Consider the following 22,274-nt stretch of genomic DNA (forward strand, 5'->3'; position numbering starts at 1 on the left):
ATGTGTCTGTAGTCATGGTCAACAGGGGGTGAATCCTCTGCTCTCTCTGCTCTCACACTCTTGGTCTCTGGGTGGCATTATAGTACTTCATCCTTCTCTCCCAGGCTTCATTCTAATTGGATCCACTCCCAACTTGCCAAAAAAAAAAAACTCTCCAAGTCAGCCACCTATCCTATCCTCCTCCAAAGTTCATCTTCATAAAACAATCCAGAAGTGACGCCTAGACACTGACTGATGTGTCACCCGGAGGTGCAGCTCACCGGGGCGCCGTCGACCCCCTCCTGTTGCTTTTAAGCCAACTTCTCTCCCCCCATGTGACCCCCGTCTCTGTTTTTGCAGCGTGATTCATTAACATGTTTGAGGTGGACATGGCGGGCCACAGAGCGGCTTCTGAATCAATGCCCTCGCCTCCCAATCTGCCCTTTATCATGTTAATATGATTTCCATTGATGGAACGCTTTTTCAAAATGGCATCCCTCTATGGTTTTACATATTGACTTTTTAATTCATGGCCCTCAGTGCCGCATCACTCTTGTTGTGCCGCCGCTGCAAGAACGCTCCCAGATCAGAGACGGATGTTGCTTGAGTGTGGAATTGACTTCAGGGCAGTGTTTTTTATTTTCTTTTTTTCTTACTTTGTGCAACTGTGTGTGTCTCCAGCTCCACCCCTTTCTCTGTGAACCGCTGTCTCCCTGATGGTGTGTGTGTGTGTGTGTGTGTGTGTGTGTGTGTATGTGTATGTGTATGTGTATTCTCTCGTTAGGCCCGAGCCAAAAAGAAGAAGGAAAAAAAAAAAACTCCACTTCAGTTTCATCTCGCTTGGGCGATGAGTAACTTGCCTCCCTGCTAATGTTCTCACCAAAATACAACCCGGCCTCAATAATAATAATGTTTACAGCTTCTCTCAATAGCCAGTGGAGAATTGCCTGAACCTGTAACATAGCTATAACAGGAAATAGAGAATTTAATGCCCCGTAGAGTTACGTCATACTAGCAGTAAAATATATATTTAATTATATATTATGAAGAGTAAAGGGTTTGTCTTTCTTATTGTGGCTCTTTTCTGCAGAGTTCACCTGCCCGTCAATGAGACATTTTTGAGTTTTCTCACTGGTCCTGTAATATCTGGAATATCATGTAATAACGAAGAGCCTGAAGTCTCAGCTTGTTTCAAACATTGCGTTAGATCACTGGTCTTTAAACTATGGTACGTGTACCACTGGTGATATACAAACTCCCTCTAGTGGTACGCAGAGGAATCTTATGAGTCAATCAGTCAAAAACATAATGTGAAAAAATGTAATTCAAAATAAGTTTTTGTATTCCCTGTAATATTTTGTATTAGCCTGTTACGTAGCCATGTTCTTACAAGTTGTGTGCATATACAGCCATGATTAGTTACTGGCTAAAATGTGATGGAAAGATAGTAAGCAGAGGTAAAATTGGTGGTTCAAAAACACTGCAAACATGGCTCCTAATAACAACTATTAGGAAGAGGAGTGCAGATCAGGAGTACCCCTTATCCACCAAATTAGCTTGGTTCTCAAACTGGTTCTTTTCAGGATTCGACTACAGTCAACAATGAATAATCTAATTAACAATTTGTATTAAATGTTTTCAGTTTCGGCTTATTCTAGTGCATTTTCTACCATTTTAGGAAAAAACAGTAGTCGCATGTGCCCCAAAATTAAATATAGTGTAATAAGAAAAACTCACTTTGTGTTTAGGCAAGCCCAGAAAACACTTCCACCAAAGGAAATTCAGTCAGTTTTCAATAGTTTTACCGAAAATTCTGCCTCAGTGACTTTATGTTTGATATCATTGGAGTACAGGTACAGTGGCCCCCACACTGGCTCCAGGCTCCACCACTCCACATGCTGAAGTATCTCTGCACTACTGTGGGAGAAAATAAAAGTTACTTTAGACAAAAGTGTCAAGTGCCAAATGGATGTAAAAAATAGAATCACAGTTGAATCGCCAGCCAGTTGTCTAATGCCTTCAAGAGACATCAAATAGCTGCCGTAAACTTCATCACCACCAACTGTGAGCAACAGTTGACTGCTCATATATGAACAATTAAATGGAAATAAAATCACTGTCAGTGCACCAACATTTGATGCACAGTGATTCAATCATCCAATCACACGCGTGCGTCAGATCATAAAGCGCCTCACTTACAGCAGCGGTGGCAGCAGCCAGCCAATCACTTTGTCTTTGCTTTGGCTGTTGACTCTGAGCTTCCGCCACGTACGTCTGGGGTTCCTCGGTGGAGAGCCTCACAGATCTATGTTGAGCTCACTGATTAAGCAATGGCTCTTCTCTCCATTTCAAATGACAAGCTGCCAGGGACTTTGGTTTTAAATTGTGCAATTAGTGATCTGGCATGCTTTGCTTGGCTTCAGTCAGACTCAAATCCCAGTCCAGGGCCTCGCCGAAGCACAGTCGACAACACATACTCCAGGAGCATTTGTCAGACAAATTCATCTGAGTCTCCACTTCCACTTCGCTCTCTGAGCACACTAACCTCCCTCAAATGTCAGCCAGAGTATTTACCGTCTCACCGGTGGGTAAACAGTGGTGATCCGGGTTCGGTAGCGCCAGATTTACTGTGATTCTTCTCAATCACAGCAGATAATAATTTTTGTTTTTTTTATACAGATGCACAAAATAATGTTGAGTGTGCACTGGCCTTTGCCAAAAGCTGAACTTCTCCTTATATTCACTTCAAATTGATCTATTTCCCTGCAGTCATAAATTATAAATATATCTACATTTACAATATCCACCGAGGACTGCTATGATAAATCTACATAATCTTGTTGGGTTTACTGCAGCAAATATATTAAATTAGGTTAGTCATTTTAGGTTGCAAAACTACAAACCAGCCACCTCTTGATCATTATGTTGGCTCAAAAATGAAAACTGGCTTATATAACATAATTATTACTGTACTATATAAATAACCTAAGCTTGGATAATATTGGGAACAGCTTAGATAATAGCCTTAATATTTAATTTCCCCTTTGAAGTCGTGGATGGGTACATTAAAAGTTCAAGAAGAATATGGTAAAACTTGTCATCACCACCAAGATTCATTTGAACATGTATTTTTAATAGACTCTTGTAGGAGTCGAATTTCCACAGCTCTGAGAACGGCTTTCATTTCAGCAGTAGTTTGTTTCATGTCTAAAGCCGAGCATCAGGAGTCTAGCATCTGACCAGCTGGGATTTAATGTGCCTTGCTGATAGATGAAAAACTTGCTAAGTTGCAGAAAAAATATTCTGAATTACAAGTACCTTTCCCCTCCTCCTCCCCCCCCTCCTCATGCATCCAGAAGTACAGCTGGATACTAAATATCATTTTTCTGGTTGGCGGAAACAACACTCATCTGCAGAAATGGTATTATCTGCCATTTATCACTGCTGTATTTGCTGTGGTAATTAACTTTTTAATGCTGGGAATTTTGATATCTATTACAAATTAGCACTATTTTTTTTTGTGCTCCTCATCGGGGACACAACAAATGCGAGACGTTAGACACATTAGAATGCAAATTTCCCTCTGCAGCTTTTGTTCTGTCGCAGTGACAACTGTTGGATTTGGTGTGTAGCGAGCACAAGCAGCCAAACAGGATGTTCTAACACTCATCCACAGTAGATACAAGCACCAGCGGTGAGAAGAAATAAAACTGTAGAAATCATGGCCTACAGTATATGTCCCAGTTTTCAGTTCAGGCTTCCAAATCTATGAGAGTGATTTTACTGATGATCACTTCTCTCCCTCAGGAACAGGAGCTGTAAATGTTAACAACACAGAGTTTTTAGAATCTGGCACAGGCTGAAATCCCATCTCACTGCCAATATATCTTTCTGCTGTTTAATGTGCTTTAACCCAACGTCACTGGCAGTTATGGGAAGACTCTCAGTGCATTTACTTTTGTACTGTACTTAAGTACAAATTAGAGATACGTGTATATAAGTATTTCCATTACATTCCTCTGTATTTCTTAATATTGTTCTTTTTACTCCCCTAAATTCAAATGTAAATGTAAAATAAGATGCATTGTTCTGGATTAAACTGTCCAACTAAATTTGAAAAAAGTTGGTATTGGCTGCTCCGGTCACCAAATTACAAAGTCCTCATACATGTTAATGTATCAGTAATAATAAACCATAATACATATAATAAAATAACACTCTGGGGGTTTTTTGCATATAAACTACGAATGGAAAAGCAATACAATATCATGAACTTTAATATCACAATACTTGAGCATATCGAGTACACTGCCTCACCCTTATTAACCAATTTATCAAATTTCTCTTCTCTTGTTTCTGTCCCTTTGTCTCTTCCTTTTGTTTTATTCCTTTTGAGACACGAGGTAATGCGTTACATGGATAAATGAACTCTGTTGCGTGATGAAAGCAATGCTGGATTGAATGGTGAACATCAGTTACTGCTGACTTCTTGGTATGTACATGAAGAACAATTGGGAATCACAGCAGGTGTTTTTTTAATATGACAGCATCATGCTATAAATGACACTGATCACATCCATCAATCAGGTTCCCTCACAAACCGCAGCCATTGCACTGATGATGTAATATCCCGAGGTGGACTTGCAGGTGATTGAGAAATGCCTGCATGTTTGTCTTCCACGCGCTCCCACCATGGTAGTTTGCTCTTCTCCCAAAGCTAACGTAGCAATTACAGGCGCTGTCAGTCACAGTCAGACGTGGCATCGGTGATCAATCCAGCCCGTTGGACTCAGGACATTAGACATGAACATACATGCAGGGGAGTTAAATCCTCCCCCAGCTCCCCGGCCTGCTGTTCAATCAGCTTCCTCCGCTGGGAACGAGTGCGAATCCATTTTGTGTTGCAGGCTGCTGTTTCTCCCATTACTTCTCAAGCGACATCTGTCTGTTTCAACAACAAAATTCCAACTATATTCCCCTTCAAACATAAAAATCCAACATATCTAAACAGTGTCTGACAATGTGCCTTGTGTTTCTGGACATCCTTCTTTGTTGTTTTTCCCTTTATCATCCTTATTCTGTTAGATAACTGGCCAAATGCAGTAATGCCACATTTTTATACAAAAAAACTGCAAAAAAATCCCAATTTTCACATTCTACCTGTCCAAAACATCAAAGTGCAATGTCAGGTTTCGGTATGAGTCGCTCAGAATGAAACAGAAAGGACTTCTTTTTACAACTGCCATGTTACACTGGAGTTTCCAGGCTGAAAGAGGCAATAATACAACTGACCAGAATGCATTTCAGCAATAAAATATGGTAGCTGTGTCCCAGTTCAATACCACACACTGGTAACATACAGCGAGTATATTGGGGTTGAGAGAGCAAGTATCTGGTACAGATAGCTTACTTCTATACAAAACGTGTGTTTCAAAATGTAAATAATTCTCTTACTCTGATCAAAAACATTGCTCTGAAGCTCACTTCAGAGGCTGTTCTGTAAATAGTTTTCTAATAAATATAGAAACTTCTGATCAACACACATCAGTTTTGAACTTATATTAACAACTTCCTTTTAGTCCCACCCACATCTGGGTTAAGCCCCGCCCATTTAGAGATAATTTAGTTGGTTGAACAGATACAGATAATGATGTAGTATTTTAATCTGAATGCATGCCCAAAGCCTTAAGATTAATATGTAGTACTGAGCTGAGACATGTGTTTTTAGTAATAGGTATCCCAGCAATCACAGACAGAGCTAAGTGTAGATAAAGCATCTAGCATTATAAAAACACTTTCTTTTAACCTGGTAACCATTTAAAAACATTTAGAACTGACAAAGATCCAACTGTGATCAAAGTGTTGTCTATATTTAATGAAATGTGTGCTCAGTACACTTTTCTGTAACAGGTTTCTGCCCTCAAAAAGCCAAAAAGTAAAGGTGGGTCTTGGGGGGCCAGCCAGTGATAGCACTGCCCCTCCACCCCCAGATGTCCTCAGCGCGCCCCTGCCTGTTAGGATCAGCAGGAAATCAATAACTGAAATAGAAGTAGCAGAGACAAGTGGGTAGACTAGAGGCATAAATGGCAACAAATGATCACAAAATAACTCCTGGAACACGGCGGATGGATGGATATAAGAGTATCTGAGGCTGGAGTCGTTCCTCTAAGTGCACAGTTATCACAGTGTCAAACCTCTGAGGAAAAAAAGGCATAATAGCCCCATTCTTAACTTTATTTCATTGTAGCTTCTGTGCATGTACATTATTCTCATCTGCCCCTGTCGCCCTCGCACAGCACAACAGATAGAGATCTATAACTACGATCGCCAGTCTGGAGGGAACCGGGGGGAAAAGGGCTTTGTTAGGCGACGGGTCCCCGCCTGCATGGCTGCACTGCCGCGCTCGTGCATGGGTAAAGAAACAGCCATACACGCTGACCTCAGAGCTGTTGTTTAATCACCAGGGCATTTTAATGGCTTGTCAGAGTAATGAAATATGGTTGGAGGCTACCTGGTGCAAACATTACGATAAATCCCTCTCACACAAGCCTACGCAGGGCTTAATGGTTATAAATCATCACTTTGGGGAGAGAAAAATGACAGCTATTAAAATAATGAATGGGATGATTAATTTTTCACATTAAAGATTAAAAGCTATGAGAGGTATCATCAGATATTTGAGCCGCCGTAAACGTTTGAAAGTGAGAGCTTATTTTCCGCACTTTATGACGCCCTCCGTTTCTTCACTGTCATCCAAGTTTCTGCCCCCTTTTTTTTTTTTTTTTTCCCCCTTTTTTCAGTGTGTGCTGGCTGGGTGCGCCCGCCGACACAGGCATTCCTTACACCTAATTTGTGCTCTTGTAAAAGTGCTGTGAGGAGAAGCCTTGAAGAACACTCATTGCTTGAGGCAGTACAGGACCCTCTCAGCCTCTCTGCGGGGGCTCCTCAAGGCTCTCACCGACATTATTTCATACCTCTAAAGCTGTCATACCTATAGCCCTTCACAAGAAGAATAAGAAGAGCCGGCCAGACGTCGTTTGCTTTGTTTTTCGGGTGTTTTCTTTTAGGGGGGGGATTGTTGTCAGCTTCCCCAGCTACATCTGCTCCTTTGCTAGTGAGAGCTGATTAGTCAACTTTCTGCTTCGAAATGCATGTCGAACAAAGACAGTTTATAATAACACGTGCTCACTGAGCTGGCATAAATCCCCATGTATAGACAAACTATGACAAGCTTTCTCTCTTCGTCAGATGGCTCCCAGGAGAAGGTGTGTTATTGCACATAGATTCCTAATTCAGCTTTCACTTCCAGGGGACTCGCCGTGTTGTTCAGACATATATCACCCAAATTGCAAGGCGAAAGATTAGAGGGGAGAAGCATAATTAGAACATTAATAACCATACATGTTAGGGAACATAAGTAATTGAGTTTTTTATGATGAATGGGAATGTAAACAAAAGGCAGGAGGGTGAGAGGTTCAATTACATATTCCGAGCAGGGCTCTGTCTCAGCAGACACGTGAATGTGGGCTTCTCCCACTGTTGCCCAATTATTTCTGTGTTCTCAGGCAATGATGGTATTGCTTGTCCATCTGCAGCCTTCAAAGGGATATTCAAATCGTCTCATTGAAGCAACGGCACCATTTGTTGGCAGAGAATAAATTGTTGGCTAGAAAATGTTTTATCCGCTCAGAGCAAAGCCAGGTATTTGTGCAGCTAAAGTTATTTACAAAGTGGTGGGAAATTTAAACGACTCCTCTGGCGTTTCCGCTTGCCTCTTTTTTTCCCTTTGATTTCTGCCTTTGTGTGTGTGTGTGTGTGTGTGTGTGTGTGTGTGTGTGTGTGTGTGTGGTTTTCTCTTCTGTTTTCATTTCACATGCTGTCACCGGAGACACGCGTGATGGCCGCCCACACCTCCTTCATGTTCTTCCAGCTCTTTTTTGCCGTCTGCTAATGATCCAGGGACACCAAATAAAGGGCCACTGAAACAAAATGGCCACCTTAGCTGCCCACTTATATCTCAACCCTCCCCTCTCGAATCAATTCTGACATTTCATTCTGCCCTTATAGAAGGTAATGGTGCATTCAGAGGTTGTTACCGATAATGTTGAAACGGTATTGCTTGGTTTCATTGGGTAGACGTACTGTAACCTCTGCTGCAGGGTGGCTCCGGCTCCTCTCCCTCCCTCCCTCCCTCCCTCCACTGTACCTTCCATCCTGTTGTTTTCCCTCTCAGACGGAGACGTTGGTATTTACCGGCTCAAATATCTCTTTTTGCACAAGTGGGAGCAGCTTTTTTTTCATTTTCTGTTAACAAGTAACCAACCAGTGTTTGTATTTTCCTCCCACTCTTGTGTTCACACAACATGAAGTGAAAACACCCTTTTAAGTCGGCTAGTCAATATGCTGTTTCTAATATATTATTTACTGCCTATGGGCTGTATATCAGAATGTGCTAAACAACTGTTTCGGTTTTGCAGACATAATCATGTTGAGAGAAATCACAGAGCCAGATGTCTGGCCCTCGTTTTACAGCATTTATGTTTTCCTCTGAGTTTATGTAAAATTCATCCTTCCCTGTTTTATTTATTTCCCCGTTTTCACAGACTCAACAATTAGTCAATTCCCAATCAACAAGAGAAAAGAAATTGCTTTTAATTACTTTTGATAAATGACAAATTGTGTTGGCATGGCTCCCTGCAAATGCTTAATCAGGTGCGGGGCGGGGTAGGGAGGCGGGTATACCGGGAGAAGGGATTTCTGCTGGGATGAAATCAATGCGCTTTCTCCGCGGTTCACCGGCTGGGCTTCTGGGCAACAGCCAACCTGAGGCCTGCGAAGATACACAAGTCAGCAGAATACCGCCCGCTGAATGAGAACAGTCACACACTGAGGCACAAGCACGCTGTAACACTCAAATATATGTGCTGTATGTACGGGCTGTGTGACAGACATGTATGTGGGGTCGTGATGCAGACGCTCATTCAGACACAATCATGCACTCATTTAGTCGCTCCCTCTGTTACTAAAATAATAAAGTCACTGTCAGATAATGTCATTACTTAAATGAAATACCACCTCTCTCAATTTGATGAAAATGAAATAAACCTGATGTACAGCTACCAAACGTAATTACAAGAAGCCCTACCATCATAGAGATACTTCTTTTTATGTTGGTAGAGAAAGTGTTTAGATCCATAAAGGGATATTTGACTGTAACAGCCAGCAGTCATGTGACTGCAGTGAGGTTGCCAGGTTTGGTACTATGGTGCCTGCACAGAGACCAAAACATAACCGTCAGCTGGCAGCCCATGCTAGCTGCAGAGGAGTGTTGGGCAAAGTGTTTTTGTCACGAAATAGTTCCAGTGTGTAACTCCTTCTGCAATTAAATGTTGTGTGTGTGGATTAAACAAATGAAATGCATCGTTTATTTCTGTTGGTAGGTGTATTTTTTAACCCTTGGGCAGAACCAGGCTTGCTGTTTACCCCAGCTTTCAGTCTTTATGCTAAGCTAGGCTAACCGCATCTCGATTCCTGCAGTAAGGTTGATATTGATCTTCTCATGATCCAAAATGTTGAACTATGCCTTTAAGAGAAAAGACTCAATCTACTGATATCTAGTGTGTTTCCATGTAAGACGTAGTGGAATAGATGTGTAAAGTAGCATCATGTTGGAGTTGTTCTTGAGTAAATGTATGCGCGCACACTCCCCCTCTTTCTGCTGCGGTCTGTGTTTTAACAAGAACTTTTTCCCTTTCTGCAGGGTTCACCAGCACCTGTGGCAGCAGCAGCGAGTCGAGTGACCCAGCCTCAGCCCGACCGGCTTTACCTGTACATGGAGACCCCCAGCTGGGCAGGTCAGTCTCTCAGCAAACCCTTTTAGCCCCTCATGTCCGTGTCTTGTGCACCGTGGGTCCTGCCTGTCTCAAGCTACATCCACTCCTACTTCAGGTTTGTTTTCTTCGGACCGAGCCGTGGTAGAAAAGTTTCTAAGTATAAATTCACACTACGAATTCAAACTTGGCATCAAAATGAAATTCCAGAAAATATCCAGTTGATAATCTCTCCGCTCTCTCAGAATGTTATACTTCTGTGACCCCTCTGCTTGTTATAACTCCCAAAACCTTTTAACGACTGTTAAAAGCAGGTGTTGATGTTGCATGATCGGCAGCTGCATGGCCTATTTCTCCTTCATTTTGCTCAAAAAACAAATTTTGGCCATCATCTTTTCAGAGCAGCTAGCATGATTTTCCAGCGTCAAATCCACAAAAACAAACCGCAGACAGTGTGTTTGTCTCGTCCGGCGTGGGCTACAATCATGTGGATATTTGAGTGTAGAAGAGAACTCTCAATGCACACAATTTATCTATGGCCTCTCCAGAAAAGAAACATACTGATTCTTGCCCTCCTTTCTCTTTACTCGTGAATCCATATGTACTGGACATCACATTCCCCAAAGGAAACAATCAAGTATGGTTTTAATTGCCTTCCAAGTGACTTGTATAACTGCTGCCTGATGCGATGCTTCCATTGGCATTTCAAAGTGCCTTTCAAGTTATTCAACCTTGCTTTTTCTGATCTTCAGCCGCTTTGGTTAAGGTTTGCTTAGGTTTAGGCACAAAAACAACTTAATTAGGGTAACAAAAAGATCATAGTTTGGGTTTAGTAAACTGCTTTTTTAAAGCTGGAGAAAGGTGATAACGGGAGGCCAACAGTTGTATCCAAGGCTAAAGACAAACCGTTTTGCTGACCTCTGCTGCAGTGATGTAGACGTGTACCTCAGGGTGTGTCAGTACACCGTGACATCACTGATGGGTGTGGTTTCACCCAGCAGTTATGTTGGGTCTGGTCAACCTTCAGCCAAGCAGGGCAGAGCTGCTGTTCAGCTTGGTATTCATTTCCTCTCAGCCTTTGACTACGTATCCAACCACCAATCCAACGTCACGCTACTTCAGCCGTTCCTCCTGACAGCCAAAGGTCATAATCCACACACTGCTGTCAGTTAAACGTAAATATAGTTTGTTTTCGGGCATATGAACAGCTGATGCTGTCGTTTTTCTTGGAAGGACACTCTGTAGATGCTTTGAATTTCATCTCCACTCCCACACATTCTTCATTTGGAAGTGAGACTCACATTTCCAGTATGGCTATCTGAGCGGTCCTGTTCTCACCTGGCCTCACACAGGAAGCCTCAGGACTTTGAGGAAACTGCTTCACGCCGTCTCGCCGTGGACGCGCCCTTACTGTAATATAGCCTGTATGTATGCAGGCCTTACTCTCCCCTATCCGGCCATATTGTGCTAATGTGTGCTGGTTAAGTAGCGGAAGACTAGAGAAAGACTCTTATCCATATGCCTGAGAGCCCAGGAGCCGGCGTGATCTGTCCCCAGATGGAGTCCTCTGCCTCCCTGCCTGTCCTCCATGGAGCCATATAGCAGGTGGCAGTGAGGATCAATGGGTCTCCACCATTACCTCCTCTCCACTTCACATCTCCAGCCTCATCTCCAGGGGGGGCCCGCGGGGCACGCGGCACATCTAGCTGCAGCACACCGGGAGAAATAGGGACGTTTTCCATTAGTCTAATTGCTCGGTTATAGTTCTATATTATTGCCGTGATCACCACTGTGGCTTGGTAATGATGGACCTCCCGTGCCCCCACGTATAGCTGGTGGGTGTTATGTCTCCCCCGTCACCACCCATTGAAACTCCACTTGCTATGTGGGTGTAGGAGGAGAAGTTAACACTGAGAAGAAAACAAGAGGCTAAACAACCAAAAAAAAAAGGAAAAAAAGAAAGAGCTCTTCAAATGTTTTGATGTAAGAGTTTAATCAAATAGCCTCAGCTATTTACATTCTCAACAGGTGCCGCATTTGGCTGATTTATGGAATAAACACTGGAGTTCTAGTGCTTGTTCATTTGCCTCAGCTAAAAACTGGCAATATGGGGCTAATTTGCAATAATTTGCTGCTGCTGTGGCCACTGGTTAAGAATGTTTATATAATCATGATATAATAAGAAAAATGAAAATGAGTTTTTCACGCAGTTCAGGCCCTGTCAAACACAGCTCACGGACTCGCTAAATGATAATTACATTCCTCAAGCACAGTATTACATTTTACCCTCTTACATGGACTTTGTTCACGGTAAATGGGGAGTATTATTTTCACTGGAAGGCGATACGACCCAGTATTATTCCCACATCTGAGCTCCCTCAGTACCGTGGAAGGTTTTCCCCCTCATCAGCGATTACACGAGAAGTCTCCCATCAGTCTGCAGATGAGGTGAGGATTATAATGAATTAATTTACCCTCAAAGACTCTGCCGTTCTTAGTCCTGTTTATAATATCCCGTTTGCATAACGTAGTCTCTTATGATCGAGACATTGGAGAAGCTTTAGTTTAAGGGCGGTGGACTAATCGGTGCTGAATATTTCACATGCTGACCTGTAGCTCTCCCTACAGGTCAGCACATAAAAGATGCTTCCTGTTTTGGATTCCCTCTCATACAGTAGGATTGTTACTGATTACCTCGCCTCTTATTCCTTAGAAGGAGAAAATCCTTGGCTGTGATTCCTGTTATTTTCTTTATTTTTTATTTTTTTTACAGGTGTGGGTATTGATCTTTGCCTTTGCTGCAGGGGAGTGTGTTCACTTAAAAGGCCCACTGATGTAGCAGAGCTTATTAAACAAATAGGCCAGAGAACAAGGCCACAATCGCTTTGAATCATGGACGAGGTTGCCTGTCTTAAAGCACCACTATATCAAATATGAAACGCTCTGCTAACAAGGTGTGTAATCTATTTTAATCAGATCATATTTTATGAAACAAGGAGAAGGTTGAACTTAAGTAAGAGAGAAAGATGGAGATTCTGGGGGGGTTGGGGATTGTATTTTGAAATTGGATGTGACGGCCAGGGACCATGACTTGATTTTACATGCATGGCTTTATAATGAAGCCACGGCAAATGGTCAGTTATGGTTAACTTTAGGGGGAGCTGGAGCCTTGCTGTAATGGGAGGCTAATTCAGGGCCCATGACGCCTTGACAGGCTGCAGAGCAGAGCTGGAATATGGATAAGGATGTGTGTTAGAGGGCTCTGGGGCTGGAGTAAAGGTCTGTATTTGTCTGCAAATTGCCGGGTTGCCTGAGGATATAACAGGGTCAACAGCAGCGTAGCGTATTTTCCTGAGCGTACACAGACATAAATACAATACAGAAACACACTCACTCAGACGGAGAGACTCGCTAACTCACCCAAAGTGTCGCGCAGGAGTGACTTCATGTTGTCATCACATTTCAGGCCATGATCCTTTTTATATGTCTTTACACTGGCTGGGTTCATAGGCGAGTGTTTTCAATCACGTTTTTTTTTTCACTCTTGCGCCATAAATTGTTTCAGATCCTGTGACACTAGACTTGGTTATGAATATATGAATATATATACACTCTGAAGACCTTAGGAAGCTCCACTAGTCAGACAAGGTAATGGATAGAGAGATATTATATACTGCTCTGGGAAGCACCACTTGTTAGAAAAGCTTTGCCTGGATTTTAATAATCAACATTTAACGCCAAATCCCTGCCCACAACACTAAAAAATACACAACATTTAGAGTTTTAGCTTGAAGTTGACAGTGCCATACAGTTCTTCTTCTTCCCCCTGGAAAAAACTAAATATTTTATTCTTTTATGGTAAATGATCAGAGACAGATATTATTTACTGCTCTGGGAAGCTTCAATGCAATCTTTTGCTGGATTTTAGTGATAAGACAAAATATTTAACACTACATTTAAGTTTCAAACTGAAGTGTCAAACAGTTCCTGCTACTCCTTAAAAAAATCCTCTGCTGTTATGGAAAATAGTGCAGATATTAATAGATATCTATTAACAGATTGAGATATGATATCCATTGCTCTGGGAAGCATCGTTTGTTAAAAAATCTTCCTGTGAACAAGGCCAAAATAATTCCCCAGATCTCACTCATTGTTACAGCACCAAAGGAAAGCATTTAACACCAAAAACGCTAACGATTGAAGATGACAAGTGTCGTTTGTAGTCCCTTTTCGTCATATTGCATCATGGTGAATTCTCCAGATATCTATATTTCTGGGGCCCTTGAGTGCTCCCTTTGCCGCCACCGCCACAGGGGTGATGAGGAAAAAAGGGAGGAGGAGGAGGAGGAGCAGAGGGAAGAAGAGGAGGGGTGCCTGCGTCTTTAAAAGCTAGATGGAGTGAGGGAGTGGGGCGGACGGGTGGCTGGCAGGATTGTGCTGACGGCAGGGCTTTGGTTCAGAGCATGCCCATTAGAGGGAGCCATAAATCCTGGGCTCTCCGGGCCGGGCTGTGTCAGCAGTCCACTGAATGAATTGATTTTAAACGCCACTGAAAAAAAGAGAAAGTGCAAGAGAGAGAGAGAGAGAGAGGGAGAGAGAGAGAGTGACTATTTAATTCACCCTCTGCCAGAAGCCCACACCCCGTTCCACCCCGCTTCTCAATTCAGGACTGTCGCTGAAAAGGGGGAGGAGAGAAGTCTAGAAACACTGAAACTGTCACCAGCAACAAGCCCAGGGCTACACGGCCCCCACGCGTTTGATTTAAACAGGAGGGAAACACACAAACCAAATACATAATCTCAAATTCCATACAGCATTTGTTCTCTCCCACCCCTCTAATTTTTCCTCCCAGCCCTCTCCTTTTATATCTCCACAAGAGAAATGAGACATATCGTAAAAAAAGGAGGAAAAAACGGGCGCCGCTGCATTTGAAATTCAAATGTGTTGGATTTTGAAATTGATGTATGTGTTTATTCATTTACGAGCAGCATCCATGTGTGCATGCATTTATATATTATCAGCAGCAATGAAACGCTGCATAGAAGGCTTGTAGCCCATCTTTCTCCCCCATGTGCCCCCTCGTCTTTGTTTCTTCCTCGAGCTGCCGGCCGCCGTGTTATGTTCGGCATCGCAAAAAATATGTCTGCAAACAGACACACAGTAAATTGTGCATGAGGACCGGTTTCAGGCGGTCATACTTATTTTATGTAAACACATTTAGTATCTGCACTAACTTTGTGTTTGTCACACTTTATTCCGGCGCTGTGACATCCCTCTGTGTGCGTACCTGTTGGAGTGTCTTCAGACGTCGTGGCGGTGGAGTGTGAGTGCTGCCTGCGCTCCCTTTGGTACAGCGTTGCAGAGAGCGGTCTTACAAGAGACTGCGAGGACACCTACCTCGTATTAAACCTGCAGTGCAACTGGAGAGCGGGGAGCGGGGCAGGGCGTATTCATAAGTATGCAAATATTCCACTCACAAAATAATCACATTAAAGTTGAACCCTTTAACACCTAGGTCCACCTAAATTAAGACAAAGGGGCTATCTTTGATCGTTACACTCCTGTGATGAATTTGTAAGTTGTCAAGGATTTATTACACTGCTGGACCGCCAGACTGTATTTAACTAGGTTTCAGTTGTATATCCTGTCACACTGCCATTAATGTCCATCAACTCCTGAGAATAATATCAGTGTTCCTCTTTCTTCACCGGCCAGTTTCCTGCCTTTTCTGCCATTTGGTTCTGGGCAGGTGGTGTACAGTGGATTTGTCAGAGCTTGTTTGCTGAAAGTGATGTAGTACGCAGAAAGTATGATGTGAGCGCTGCGACCGAGCCACACAGTAAACGTGCCTTAAAACCAAAACAATAGAGCTTTTTTGCAGCAGCCATTTTGACATGAAATAGTAGGGTAAACACTGGAGTTATCAGTGATGCTGAATACGGTTCTGATCCATTCAGGTCAAACAGAGTCAGGGTGCTGCTACTGTGCATGCTGGATCACTGGAAAGGCTCTGCTACACTAAATGGAACGGAACCTTATTTGGCGTCATTTGTAACACCTGTGTTTACCCTACTATTTCATGTCAAAATGGCTGCTGTGAAAAAGGTATATTAGCCAAAAGAGGCTAAAAACATGCAGAAGTGGTGATAGTTTTCTGTGGGTTTGTCACTGTGAGCGACCTCTTTCGCTTCACACACTCATTCCAATCATTGATAATGCAGATATATTGATTAGTGGAGCTTTAACTGCTGAAACTCATTTGTCTAATTATACTCAGCCTGGAATCATTCATTTGGTAATCAAATTTTGTAAAACAACAAAATCTGCTCATATAATTTGAACATGCAATGATATGTGTTGGGGGGGGGGACTGGGGAGAGGAAGGGGGTTTGGTGGTGGGGGTGGCGGCAGCGTCCTCTCTGGCTCATTACGCTGTTTAAAGAGCCGGCGCCTCCGAATCACCTGCACAGCTCCACGCTTCAAACAAGCTCAGCCACCAGGGATCATACATCAACTTCTCCATCAGTCCCCCGGCTTCACTTTTTCACTATTCGCCTCCTAACACCCGACTCTCGCATACAACCCGTACAGCGAATGTGGGGAAACAGATAGCATCGCTTGTTGAATACTGATGTCACGCCTGCTACAAAAAGAATAATAAATTAGTCACAAATCAGCCTTGTGTTGTTATGTACAGTACGGGGATCATGGATTTAATCCAGTGGACTGGTTTTTGGCATCAACATTCTTAATGCACGGCTCCTCTTCTGCATGTAAAATGTACACTTTCTCATGCCTAATTACCCACAGGCTACGGCATGAAGAGGACTCGCTGCATATTACTATAAAGATTGCGAGGATATTTCACTTTGAAAAATGGCAAAGCACACAGGACTAAGGGCTTGATTACAAGGAGTGGGGCACACAGCCTCTACATCTTCCTTCCCTCATTTCAATTATGGCTGACTGGAGGCACGGCGCTGCCACCATCCTCAAATAAAACTAAAATATGATAAAGCTGAAATATCAGGCCCGGGACCGCTCCTAGCCTCGAGCCATGTAAGGCGCAGATACTTGGCACGTAATTACAACATTTGCCAATATTTTTTTGACGGGAGGTTCAACGTGGATATGAGTGAAAGAGGGAGGGAAGGCATGAAGAGTGTTCATGACACATGATGAAAAGCACATTTCATTTTGCCTTCCCTATGGATAACAGGAGACACGCGTGCATAGAGCTGCCACGGCTCTCCCCTATGTGAAAGTGTAGGATAGCGGTGTTATTTTTAAGTTGCGAGATCATTACTCATGTGTAAGATGCATGAGCTAACAGAGAGGATCTGCTGTCATAACAGAGGACGGCGAGCACGGGGAGCGCCGAAAAGAGCACGTCGTTTCCAGTTATATGTTCCATGAAAAAGGCATTCCTGTGTTTGAAATAAAGCCCTGTGAAATGGCATCTCAACAATCCAGGCAGCTGTAAGCAAATATATTTTTTATTTTTTGTAATGGAGGACACAGAAATGTGCTGCAAAGCATATTCTTTATTCAACTCATGTTTGCCCTTTTAAACGCTGCCCTCCGCGACCCCCTACAGATGGAGGTGATGTGTGATGTGGCCGATTTCTCACCGTGACGCCCCAACAAGGTGGATTTCCTCTGGTGCACAGATCCCTTGGTGGCCTTAGCACCCCGGGCAGCCACAGTCCGGCCTCCCTTACGTCAGTGTTAATAACAGTCCAGCATGCTCAGCGCACCATCCGTGCCACGAAGGGTCAACGCTCCGCAGATCTGGGCTTTCTGAGGAAATCCCAGCCAGCGTGGTGCAGGGTCTCCTGCTACACTGGGAGCATGAGAATGAATGCGAATTGACAGAGGAATTGCAATGAATGTAATCTATCTTAGCACATTTTAAATTTAGTCGTTAATTGCTTTGAGAATAGCCTTGGTTCATCGTTTATTTGTCAAGCTACAGCGTATAAGAACAAACAATTTAGCAATTAAATTTAGCAAAAACACATGTTTATGAAACGTGTGTTTTGGGACCTGACATGTCAACTCTCAACAGAGTCATGTCAGAATTATCTCCTTATAAATCCTCTCTTATGACTGTGAAGGGCTCCAAATGAAAAGCACCAGTGTGGCTGTTAAACGCAAATATGAGCTAGTTTTCAGTGGTCTCTCTTTTTGGAATTTTTTATTAAAATTAAAAAAAGAAAACGTTGACGTCTGAACATTTCTTATTTTAAGTTATGCGGCATTCAAAGAAGAAGAACTGATACATTTTTATTGAAGTATATTGCTCATTATTTTGTAGATTTTGCAGAAGTACATAATATATAATTTCATAGATCTGATCTTGCTCATTAAATGTGAAAAACAACTTCTCTTTCTCTGGCATGATTTACTGGACTCAGTCACTGGAGCTCTTCAGATAAAGAATCTCAGGCTCCTTTTTTTTGTTTTTTCATGTTGTTATTTTTTTTTTTTTTTTTTTGCTTGGACAGTTGAAGTAGCTCCAGCAGCTGCTTTTCAAAGTGAAGGAGGAAATGTTTTGCAGAGGGAAGAGCCTCTGCAGCAAAATCAAGAACGATTCCGCCCCCTTCACTCGTCACAGTGTGGGGGATTCAATCAAAAGTCTGCCCTGTGACCTGTTCTCCGAGAAACAAACAGCCAGCAGAGTCTCCAAAGACCAAAGCCATCAGAGGAGGGCGGTTTGTGTGTGAGCTAAATCGTGGCACCTTTCTGAAAGCTTCCATCATGGAAAAATTGTTAGTTGTCGCAGTGGAGAGTGACTAGCATGGCGGTACATTGATACATTGATGCAGTGAATGCCTCGGACAGTGCAGTAAAAGTGCTGAGGTTGAAATTAAGCTGTTATCTCTGGCATGTATCACTAGGGAGGCAAGAAGCAGTGGTGCAAAGGCAGCAGCCTGTTTGCTTTACTGTTATTGCCTCTGCACGTCCGTCCTCGTCTGACTCTCCTCGTGTTCGGACATTTTAAATGCAACTCCGAGTTTGTCCTTCTTTGATGTTCAGGAACTATCTTTCCTCTTTTAAAGAACGTCAGTCCTCTTTGTTTTTGTAAACTTCATTAACATAGCTGCATGTGGCATTTTAACATCAATAAAACGTTACCACCTTAACTTTAAGAAATTGGTGTAATTACCAGAAACACACAAGACCATCACTGAGAAAATTGGTGGCCTGATCCAGTCTGAGTGCTGCTTTTCACACTGTGTGAAAACCTCATTATTTTTTGTTTCTATTTACCAAAAAAAGGAATTTATTGGTGTTTATTTCAAAATATATATTAAAAAAACAAGTCAAAAAATGCTAAAAAGTTAGAGTTTTGGTTAAAATTGCAGCTGAACCATGCATTGTTTTCTACTTAGAGGGACTCTGGTGCATAATCAGAAGCTCATTAGATTTTTGTCCCCGTTTTTATCTACGCTGTCTATTAACAGAAGGATATTGTAAGCTGCCCTGGTATTACGAGGACTTACTTTGCTGTATCTTCTTGCAGCAGGAAACAAAACACATTTGCATTGGGGTCATTAAATCATGTTAACCTAATTTTTTTCAAGTTTGTGCATATTTTGTCAAAACTCAGCTCTGCTTACCATACATTCTCATAATGGCTGGCTTTGTTTGTCCCAAGCAGAGAGAACCAGGCCTTTATTCCTAATTTCACTAGTTATTACGCTCGATGCAAACTAAAAACTTTCTCCATTCTTACCCACTGCTGATCAATTCAGTGCAATGTACATTTCCACAGCACTAATGTCACAAAAGCATTATGTCACCACTCAGAACTATTGCTTCCATTTCTCATGTTTGGGATTGTTAAACTGTCAGTGACATTAAACACCTCCTGCACTGATTTTTTCCAGAAGCTCAGTGGGCATCTGTTCTGTTCCTGGTAGTTTATTAATGTTAAAGGCCCAGTGCATAACATTTAGGAGGATCTATTGGCAGAAATGGAATATAATATTCATAGGCATGTTTTCATTAGTGTATAAACACTAGAAAATAAGAATTGGTTCAATCAATTGGTCTGCAACAGGAAGAGGGCACTGTTCTGTCAGCACAAGCAGAGAGCCAAAACTTTAAATCCAAAGTCTAATTAATTAATTTGACTTTTTTTAATCAACTTGCTACTAATTTCTCATCTTTGATAAGCAGAAAATAAACTTTCTCTGAAGAAGAAAACAACACCAGGAAGTACTGTGGCGCTAACTTTTAGAACCACGACCACAAACACTTTCAGTGGCATGAGCTAGAGGCTATAATGGTCTCATTTGTTTACAACTGAGGTAAACAAATGTATCACAATTAATTTGACAATGACGTATTGATGTTCAAAATGCTGCACATAGCACCTTTAAAAAAACGATTTCAATGCATATTATCATAAGGTAGACAGTGAATAATATCCCTAAGGCACAACAATTGGTTGATGTGACAGTGCAAGATAATGATGAAAATCAACAGATCAGTCTTTAAAGATGGAGCACAGATACCATCCTTCAATATCTGGACCTCAGTGTTTTCAGATTTTCTCGAAACATGAAGGGCATTATGTTTTCCGGATCCCCAGATAAGTTTGCTCGTTAAAAGTTCAGGGCGCTCGTACGTCATATTTGTCTTCCTTCGGTGCAGTGAGTGAGGGGAACATAGGTGGAGGTGCTGGTTCTGTCACGGCGCGTTGACAACCCCATGAGTAATCTGGTGCATGATAAACAGAGGGTCGAGGTGTCACGGGAACACCTCAGCGACTGGCACAAGGGTAATTACTCTTCCTGCGTGGGTGCAACTCAAAATTTTTGAACCTTTTCTTTCTCCAATCATACTTGATGGATTGAGTGGAAGAGGGCGATCATCTGGTTCTTAGCAGGCTCACTGAGCGTGGTAGGCCTCTGTTGATTAATGATATCTGCTGCAAGTCACCAAAAGCGGAAATTAAGTATTTCTGTTTAAATGTAACATTTGTCTCCTTTGCTGGTGTTGAGAAAGGCATTTGTCAAAATCCCCGGGCTTTGGCGAAAGGTGGATTTCCTCTGGGAGCATGCTGGGAATTACTCCCTACTTTCACATTAATGGCATTCAGTGTTCCTATTTTATACCTTGAATCTACTTTTCACCCTTTCACCTTTAAGACCTATTTTGAATATGTAATCGTTCATGTTTAAAACCCTAAAAGCCATGTGACAGTTCAGGATTAAGCATATTGTAGATTTTTACAGAGAGACGAGGTATGACCTTGGCTGTATGAAAGGAAGCGATTCCTGATGGCATCTCTGTCTGTGGCAGGCACATGGGAGGCGTTCTGGTGGTTTCACTGGTTGAGTTGGGTTACCGTTTGTCCTGATGGCGAGCCCTGCCATGCTGGAACAGAACAGACTCCGGCTCCTGAGGAGACTAATGGTTACAGGGCCTGGCCATCGTCCAGTGCTGCCCCAGCCACTGCCTCTCCCGTCGCTGGGATATCATTACCTCCAATGTGTTACATCAGACTCGCTTGGTCAGGCTCTGAAACAGTCAATACTCCACAATTTAGAAAATCAGCCAAGTTTGCAGAAACAAAGAGGCAATATCGGAAATAAAGACGGATATATAATCTGACGCCAGGCATTTTTTCATGCTGGGTGAATTATTTGTTGTCCGGAAGGTGGGGACGCGGAAGGGGTAGGGGGGAAGGAGGGAGGGGAGCCAGGGATCTGTCAGGGGTTAGAGGAGGTGGTCAAGCGGCCTGAATAAACGTGCAAATCACAGCGCCCAACCACTGACCCTCCCCATCTCATACAAGCAGCCTCTACTTTTTCCATCAATGGAAATCTAATTGCTTGAAAAGCGATCAATGGAAACTAAATTGGTTTTGTGTGGAAGCGCGCATGGAATAAGCTCTGAGCTGTTTTAATGTGTGTTGGTTTTGCATCTTAAATCACGGTAATATTTGGAGCAGGCTCCCGCTCTCTGGAGGGGGTAAAGTTTGGTAGTGTCAAGACACCGGGGAGGAGGCACTCAATCAAGCTCCTAATAAAAATCACAGGCTTAATTGTTTTTCCAAACTCATAAATCGTCCAACTTAATGGGTTAATATTAAGACTTATACGAGGACGATGGGGTGCTTGTTTCAGAGCGGCCGGGAGCTCCTCTTTGTGGAGCTGCGACCACTGATAACCCTCTAGTGATCTGATATGACTAATCCCCTCTAATCCTTAATACACTCCTTAACATGCTCCTAACTGACAGCAGTCGATATGGGTGCACTTCTCTGTCTTATCGCTGATCTCTTTGTCTTTGTACACTCTCTGCAGTGAAATTCGCTCTTCCACTCATCCTTTTGACCGCCGATCACTGGCGCATCTGCATCTGTGTCACACATTTTAGCTCCGAGGGCTTCTTGATAAGCAAAAGGGTGATCAGAGTTTTGAAATTGCACTGACTCGTGGGTTACCTAAG

The 22,274-nt window shown here is 42.7% G+C and overlaps 1 protein-coding gene across 11 annotated transcripts in view; it reads left to right on the forward strand.

Annotated features, from left to right (window-relative positions):
• The window catches only part of LOC127356659 (RNA binding protein fox-1 homolog 3-like), a 468,674-nt gene that overhangs the window by 266,282 nt on the left and 180,118 nt on the right, over positions 1-22,274 (forward strand). For 10 of the 11 annotated variants that reach the window (XM_051388630.1, XM_051388636.1, XM_051388632.1 and 7 more), the window contains one exon: positions 9,740-9,833. In XM_051388630.1, the coding sequence (XP_051244590.1) occupies positions 9,812-9,833 (22 nt within the window). In that variant the 5' untranslated portion in view covers positions 9,740-9,811. The other variant, XM_051388639.1, reaches the window with a different exon arrangement.

Source organism: Dicentrarchus labrax, unplaced genomic scaffold (assembly GCF_905237075.1).
Source record: "Dicentrarchus labrax unplaced genomic scaffold, dlabrax2021, whole genome shotgun sequence".
Taxonomy (NCBI): domain Eukaryota; kingdom Metazoa; phylum Chordata; class Actinopteri; family Moronidae; genus Dicentrarchus; species Dicentrarchus labrax.